Genomic DNA, 8,857 nt, shown 5'->3' with positions numbered 1-8,857 from the left:
CTTCAAGAAAAGACGATACAGTGCCATCCACGCACACCGTGCATCCCGTCCTACCTTTGACCTGTCCTGAAAAGACAAATAATGTCTGGTAATCATGGATGGTAATGAATATAATAACTCTAAGATTAATGGGCTGCCGTGCAAAACCATCAAAGATATTGATACCCTCCTTCCATAAAGTTTCCATCTCTTGCATCAGAGTCTCAAGAAAAACATATATATCGATACGAGGATGCTTGGGGCCCTGTATAAGCACAGATAGCAAAAGATACTTCCTCTTCTGGCACAACCATGTAGGCAGATTGTACATTGTCAGTATCACTGGCCATGTGCTATGGGTGCTATTTCTTTCACCAAACGGATTCATTCCATCCGTACTCAACGCAAACTGAACATTTCTCGGATCATTTCCAAATTCCAGATAATACTTGTCATCGAATTCCTTCCACTACCGAGCATCAGATGGATGTCAGAGCTTTTTGTCACCCTTCTTGCACTGATCTGAATTACAACATCGCATCAGCTCAGCATCCTTTGGGTTCGAGAAGAAACGCCTAAGGCGATCGGAAACTGGGAGGTGCCACATAACCATGACGGGAATTTTGCTCTGCTTTTCAGAAATGCCTAAAGTAGCGTCGTCTGTCTCAATGGATGGACCTTGATTGTCATCACTACAGTAACCCGCATTGTTTTTGTACCGACTTGCAGAACATACAGGGCATTCCTTCAGGTCTTTGAAAGTATCCCCACGATACAAAATACAATGATTTGGACATGCAGGGATTCTTTCAACACCCATCGTGAAAGGACTAACAAGCTTCTTGGCTCGGTATGTGTTGGCTGGCACTTTATAGGGCTTTGGAAGCAACCAAGCCAAGATACGCAGCAGATCATTGAAACTACCATATGACCAACTATGCTTAGCCTTCAGAGTCAACTGCTCCAATATGAAATGAAGGACGGTCCAGTGTTTCGGGCATCCCTTTGATCGTTCATATATATTTTTCTCTGTTGATTTTCTCACAGTCTCGAAGTTTGGTAACCCCCTGGCACTAGTAGCCAATACCTCCTCTTTGGTGTGGCGCAACAACTGGCTCAGAAAATCTCCGTCGTCAAGTTCATCTTCACTACTATCACTATCGATGGGCCTGTCATCGACATCATCACTATGGAATCCACCCGCTCCATCATCAACGCTGACACCATCATCATCTCTGCCAAAATCATAATAAGCATCAAACATTCTATCCAACTCCTCGCCTCGTATGATTTCATCCAGTGGATTATTCGTCGGAGGGGGAGCATCCGTCTCGCCATATTTCTTCCAGATCGTGTAGTCCTTAATAAAACCACTCACCATCACATGCGATCTGATTGTAGTTGGGTCGCTAAATACTTTCAAATTCTCGCAAGCTCTGCAAGGGCAATGTATCAACTGTGTCTTCTCCTTTCTTGCGTAGTTCTCCGCAACTTTAATGAATTTATCAAGCTCTCCACGAAAATATGCACCCATCCTATTTGCATTGTACATCCATGCCCTATCCATCTGCGAACAATAACAAATAATAAATAATAGATTAAAACATTAAAAAATTCTTATCTCCAAGAAAAACCATAAATGACAATAAAAATATACCTCTGTAAATGAGTAGATATTGAAGAAAGGTAATTAACATAATACTAAATGAGAAAATTAAAACCAAAGATCATAGATAAATTAAAACCTATTATCGTACCACATCTTAAAAAAATATCATGCATATGTGTAAAAATAGGAAAAAAAACTTCTTCTCACTCCTCCTCCATAGATCTAGTAAATAATTTACTTAGAAATATGGGGTAAAACATATAAATCTAGTACAAATGATTAGATAATCTTGTTCTCCTACTAAAATAGCACAACTTCGTCCAAAAGTTTGAGGCAAATAGTGTCTCAAATGGCTAATCCACAACATGGAGATCTAGATCTAGTGAGAGGCAAAGAGAGCTCCATTTGAGCCATAAATCTAACAAAAGAGCTTACAAATGACAAGAATTTAGTGTTAACTTACCTCCTAGAGCCCCTAACTTGAAGGAAATCAAGTTGAAAATCCCCCCCCCCTTCTTTTTTTTAAATATTGGGGGAGCTCCTCTCCTGAGCCGACAATGGAGGGTCGGGAGAAGGAAGAAGGCAGAATTTATACACATATTTTTAGGGACGGGTTGGGGGGTGAACCGCCCCCACAAATGGTATTTGTAGGGACGGCTAGCCCTGCTAATGGTTTGGGTTGAAATGAGTTTAATGGTTTGGGTTTTGATATGGATTGTATTTGGGTGGATTCAAATGGGTTGTATTAGCTAATGGGGTGGGTGGACCGGGTTTTATATAAATATGGATTGGAGTGGATTGAAGTGGGCTGAAATGGATTCTTTATGCAAAACAGTATGACTATATATGTGTGTGTGTGTTGGTCCCGCAAGAGCCGGACCCTAGAAATAAAATCTCGCGTTCACATTATAAAATTTTATCGAAATTGACTGAAATTTATTGGAGATGGCTCAGTATGACTAGCATCTACTTTGTGCAAAGCAATGTGGCTAGAATTAAATGTAGGTCCCACGTCAAGAGCCGGGCTCTAGAAATAAAACCTCGTGTTAACACTATAAAATTTTATCGAAATTGATTGAAATTTGTTGGAGGTGACTCAGTATGACTAGGAGCTATTCTGTGCAAAGCAGCGTGGCTAGAATTATATGTGGGTCCCATGTCAAGAGCCGGACCCTAGAAATAAAATCTCATGTTCACACTATAAAATTTTATTGAAATTGACTGAAATTTGTTGGAGATGATTCGATATAACTAGCAACTACTTTGTGCAAAGCAGTGTGGCTAGAATTACACGTGGGTCTCACGTCAAGAGCTGGACCCTAGAAATAAAACCTCGCGTTCATATTATAAAATTTTATTGAAATTAATTGAAATTTGTTGGAGATTGCTCAGTATAACTGAAAGCTATTCTGTGCAAAACGGTGTGGCAAAATCTACACTATAAATTTTTTTTGGGAAAATGGGTTCTTATTGGGTTGTAACCATAGTTTGGGTAATAGTTTATTACATCATGAGCTGAAATGTTTGGGTTGGATTGGTTTGTGGTGGTGGTGGTTTGGAGTGGTGTGGGTAATATTAATTTCCCTAATGAGAATGGATTGGTCTGGGTATAATTTGGTTTCCAACCCATTTGCAGGGATGACATTTGTAGGGGCGGGTATTTCTAGAGGCAGCTCAATTGCTACAGTACCAACGATCATTTGTACCAACGGGTCAAATTTGTGTCCGCCCCTAAAAAAAAGCCGTTGCTACAAATCGTTTTTTGGAGTAGTGGCATAAGCTGGATTGAAAACATTAGTCCATTTGTACCTGCAACTATATAGATGGTTGAGCACCGAGGTTGATACGGCAGAAGATGCCGTCGGTGCACGAGTGGACCAACCATTCACCGGACAAGAATCCAGCGAACGCCTGCGTGAATGGAATTGGGGTTGCAGCGGCGCTTGACAAAGGTGGAGGCTTGGCTGCGACTTGGTGGTGGTGCTTCTACTTTGTGGCTTGGCTAGACAAGGTAAAATATTATATAAGCAATAATCAGTATGTTTCTGAACCAGTGTTGTCTCAATGAATTGTAAAATGTTGTCAAAAGGTGTTCCACATAAGAGTACTTAAGGTTTATAGCTAAAACAAAGCTATTGATCTCACTAGAAAGAAGAACAAAACTATTGTATACATGGATTCTATAGTTATGACGAAGTGTAACACGCCCAACACAGGTCGCCATCCTTGACGGAACAAACGGACCAGCGAGGGCCCAAGATGGGGCACCGGGCGCCCCCCAACGCCGTGCCCTAAAAGGGCCGCGCGCCGGGTGGAGCCGCTGCTGCCGTCGTCGCTATCTAGTTACCATATCGAGTCCTAGGAGGTTTTGGAAAGAGATTGATTAGTTAAGGAATCAGAGTTTGTTAGCTGCAAAGGAGAATCCAATCTTATAAGGATCTTCTAGAATTACTTAGGGGTCAAGTCTCTTAGGGACTATAAATACTAGGACCATGTAATCATTGAGATCAAGAAAGTAATCGCTGAAACGCTTATCTCCTCCCTCTCCTTCCTCTCGCTGCACTGACCTCCTCTCCTCTCTCTCTGCCCTAGCACTGCCGCCCCCTCCTTTTCTCCCACCGCCGCCGCTGCCCTAAACCGTAACGCCGCCGCCGCCGCCACCACCTCCCGGTCACGCTTGTTACACTGGAATCCGGAGACCAATTCGATCCTTCGGGCACCCATGGCCTCCACCGCCACCATCATGAAGCAACTCCTCCAGCAGTTCTCCACCAACCTACGTGACAAGTTCGATGAGGTGCACCAATAGCTCGTCAATCTCAACACCCGCCTCCATGACATCGAGAAGGCGCAAATCCACGGCGCAACCATCACGGGCGTCCAGGCCAAGCTAGATAGCGAGGCTGCCATTGATAAGCTCACCGCCGAGATGAAAAGCGTCATGATCGCTGCCGGTAGATCCTATCTCCAAAGCAAGATAGAGGAACCCAACTCCTGCAACACTCCGCAGATCGCGAATGAGGTCGCCAACACTTTGTTCCCAGCAACGAAGACACAGCTGGGGCAAGGCTCTCCACCTCAGGAGCAGCTACCAACCAGCCCACCGATGACCATTGACGTCCAGCGTGGCGCCATGTGGCATGCCAAATCAGCATGGAAAGCTCACATGACGCGTTTGGGACCTCTGATGAACCACTTAACAGAGTTTAGGAACCCAGATGCATGATTTGAGAGTTTAGGGACCTATGTGGAACTTTGGGACAAGTTTGGGAACATATAGTGCAATTTACTCTTTTTGATATGCATCTAGATATATATTAGAGTAAAATGTACCAGAGGTCCATCAACTTATAGGAGGGTGTCACTTAGGTCCATCAACTTCAAAATTGTATTTCTATGTCTATAAACTTGTAATTTGTGTCACTTAGGTCCACGAACTCTGAAAGTTCATTCCTTGGTCCATAAACTTGTAATTTGTGTCACCTAAGTCCATACCCCTCCACCTAGACTTCATGCACTGATATCGCACCAACATGAATCTACACGGTTCCCACACATTACTGGAGTTTCATCAGAATGGTGAAATTTGAGCCCCAATTTCAAATCAAGTGCGTAGGGAGGGGAGGGGGGAAGAAAGACTTATTTTGGAGGTTATTGACATATATTGGGATTCAAAGGGGGCTTCTGAACTGCCATTAGTGAGTTATGGACCTTATATCCAGATATAACCCCATAATATGGGTGGAGAGTAGGGGTGATTGCTCTGGAAAGTTGGAGCAAGTTATAGAGGGACTCAACAACATGTGTACCATGGTAGGGGATATTATATCTTCCGTGGTGTGGTGGCGGATATGGTGGTGCAAGTTGTTGTGGCGAAAAATCTTGTGACGATGTTAGACTTGGGTCAACCCAAAGTGGTTCTTGATGAGGGGTTAAAAGATATTAATGGACAACTATATAGGGGCGACCTTTAAGAGTCTGTAGCCACATAATTGCTCATGGATGAAGTTTATGAACCTAAAATTGCAATTTCGGAGTTTATGGATCTAAGTGACACAAATTACAAGTTTATGGACCTAAAAATACACTTTCATAGTTTACGAACCTAAGTGACACGAATTACAAGTTGATGGATCTAAATATGCACTTTTGGAGTTCGTGAACCTAAATGGCACACCCTTACAAGTTGGTGGACCTCTTGTGTATTTTACTCTATATATTATGTCTAGGTGCATAGTAAAGTCTATATATATCTAGAAAAGCCAAAACGACTAAGAGCATCTCCAAGAGCTCTTGTATCTATGAATAACTAAAATTCTGATATAGCTATTATGTAAAACAAAATAGCTAGCGAAAAAGGGATAAAATCCAACAGCTTCTCCAAAATTCAAAAAGGGATGGCTAGCGTTCAGCACTAGGCAAAGACGCCCAACGGCACCCCTGAATAGAAAACGAGGATAGAAGACGAGGTAGATAGAGTTTCTATTGGATGAGAGTTTTTTATCTTCCTTTTCTTTTTTTAACTAATTCTTCCAAGATACAGCTTTTGGAGATGTTGTAATAATTTGAGACAAAGGGAGTATAATCTATTGTAGTATAATAAGTTGGATCCAAACAGGGCCAAACTATTGGAGTATTGTATTAATCCTGCCGGTCCAAGCTAAGCAGTAATAGCAGCAACGACCCAGGGTACTCAGCACAAGTACGGGCCACGGCAACTGCATTGTTACGGGTGTACAAATCATCTTGGTCGTCGACGGCAGATCTCTCGGCAAGGTCGTCGGTAGAGACGGGAGGTCGCACGGGGAGGTCGTACGATGACCCGAGCATCATCTCCGGCAGCATGGCCATCGAGAATCCCGCCGTGGCCTCGTCGAGAACAAGCCCCGCGCCGCCGGAGCCCTTGATGCCCCAGTAGAAGGAACCATGCGCGCGGCCGGCGAAGTAGAAGGACTCGATCGCGCAGGGAATATCGATCCCGCCGCTACGCCACGCCCACTTCACGACGTGCCAGTCGCCGGCGCCGGCGCCGCCTCCGCCTGTCCCGAGGAGAACACGTAGGCCACCGGCACGCCGCGACCGGGCTCCCACGCGTGGGGCCGGTGCAGCGCTGCCATGACCCTGAAGCTGGACATGCCGATGCGATCATCGCTGCCTGCAGGCTGACCGGTCCAGCTGCCGCCGTCGAGCAGGAACAGGCCGAGGTACTTGTGGCCGTCCAGGTCCCGGGGGCAAGGGATCGGCGTGTACCGCCGCTCCAGGGGATCGCACACGACGAGCCCGGGAACGTTCCGGCGGCTCGCCGCAGCCGAGCTGCCCAGCTGGCCGTAGAGCTCGACGCCGCGGTAGAGGAGGAGGAGGCCGCCACGGCTGTCGGCGATCTCCCAGGTACTGACGCCGCCACGGTGGGTGGACGATGACGGCTGGACCGATGCGTGGCGGCGGAGGATGGGCGACGACGGCGGCTGGATCGATGCCAAGCCGAGGGTGGACAAGTGGCGGCCGACGACGAGCGGTGGCGGCTGGATCGACGCCATCGATCGGCTTTGGGTTGACGTTCTGCGCGCCGCCAACGTTTTTCTCTTTCCTTCGCCGTGGAATAAGGTCGATCGAATTACCGTGTCCAGGTCGATCAGGAAAGCATTGCATATATATAGGAGTAGTAGTTTATTAGATCTCTAGCTTTCTTTACTTGAACCAAAAGTTTTTACGAGTTTCGTGACTAATAATCGCGTCTCGTTCGTCAAAAAAAAAATCGCGTCTCGTAACAAGAACAAACAACTGTTAGGATCGGATTAGGAGACCATATATATATGTCCATATGGATATGGGCATGCACTCCATCCACGAATCCACGATGATCTCCAGGAGCTCATCCTCCTGACGAGCATCGCTTCGCCTATCTGCCTCGTACGCTCAGCGTCGGCCGGCCGTGTGCATGTATTTTTATTTTTTGATGAATCTGTGCTCGTGATTTATTTACCCAAACCCGCATCGGCAAGATCGCGATCCAACAGTGACTGTACCAAGTTCGGCAGGGGCCCACAACGAGCTAGTTCAAGAGCACATTGATTACGAAAATGCGACACATACGAAATATTTGTAGGAACAAAATGCAGAGCCAAAAGCATGCGCAGCTCCTTGAAAATGACTGCTCCTGGTGCCTGATCAAACTTGTTTGATGTGAGAGCTTCCACAAGATTTGATGAATCAGTTTCAACAGCAACTCGGGAAATTCCCAAGTCCATTGCTGCATTTAGAGCAGCCAAACATGCCTCTCCCTCAGCTGCAAGTGCATATCATGCACAGCATTCAACCGACCAGCTCCCGCCAAGACTCCTCGACCTTGACATTCTCTTGACAATCTCTGATCAAGAAGCCCCAGGCTCCATCTTTTTCTCCATCCCGGAAGCCCCATGGAATCTTTAACCACCATGGTTGTCAAACCCAGACGCCACATCAAACCGTCTACCTTCTACTGTTCATCTTTGTTTCGAAAAGAAAATATCGAGATCCTTCTCCTTCTGAATATTCAGAAGGTCACGAACTGTCTGGCCATTCCCAAGCCCCCGGTAGTTCCACGTGATGATCCTCATTGATCATTGCAGGGCTGATCCTGCAGCCCCACGTCAGTTGTTTTAGATGTGACCCTCCTCTTCTTCTCACCATCCACGACACCGTCTTTAGCCTCCAAAGCCCGTTTCTTTTCTGGGCTCGAGAGTACTACACCAGATCCTCGCACATCATTCGGGCGAGAACGCTTCTCTCCTTCTGCATTCAACACCCCAACATCCACATGCATGGCCTGCATAGGGCTGTTCACGTGGCCGCCCTCCAGTGTCTAGCTCCACCCCATCATTCTTTTCACTCCCGTTTTCCAGCTGTTTGACCCCTCCCACCGCAGTCACACCACCAGTCCCTGTCTCTGTCAACTTACCCTCTCCAGCGAACAACACCTTCTTTACTGTTGCTTCCATGGTCTGTTTTTGCTTCTCTTTTAGTGAGCTTTGCACTTCCTCTTCTTCCCTCCTCCCCACAACACCTTTCCCTACCTCCTTGTCCCCCACATCCTTTCTCCAGGAGGGACCATCACTCCCCGATTTGCCTGACAGGATGCGACCCCCTGAGCTAGAGGAGAAGCTCCTACCACCATTACCTGACGATTTCCTGTGAGGGATAAATCGTCCTCCCCAAATCTATCACGACCTCCATCATCTAGCCTTCTATTCTCTAGTATACATCTTAACTTCTTTGAGTATTGTTGCACCT

General features: G+C 46.1%; 1 protein-coding gene across 1 annotated transcript; it reads right to left on the bottom strand.

Annotated features, from left to right (window-relative positions):
• Nucleotides 1–469: 469 nt before the first annotated feature.
• Nucleotides 470–1,546, bottom strand: LOC120662576. The gene has a single exon (XM_039941696.1). It carries the CDS (start codon nucleotides 1,544–1,546, stop codon nucleotides 470–472), a length of 1,077 nt encoding a protein of 358 aa, XP_039797630.1.
• Nucleotides 1,547–8,857: the final 7,311 nt, after the last annotated feature.

This window comes from Panicum virgatum, chromosome 2N, assembly GCF_016808335.1.
Source record: "Panicum virgatum strain AP13 chromosome 2N, P.virgatum_v5, whole genome shotgun sequence".
In the NCBI taxonomy this organism is placed as follows: domain Eukaryota; kingdom Viridiplantae; phylum Streptophyta; class Magnoliopsida; order Poales; family Poaceae; genus Panicum; species Panicum virgatum.
Note: the sequence above shows the minus strand (reverse complement) of the source record. Positions and strands in the feature narration are given on the sequence as shown.

What these genes read in the sequence shown, in the direction of transcription:
- LOC120662576 (XM_039941696.1), bottom strand. Translation starts at nt 1,546, where the DNA reads ATGGATAGGGCATGGATGTACAATGCAAATAGGATGGGTGCATATTTT.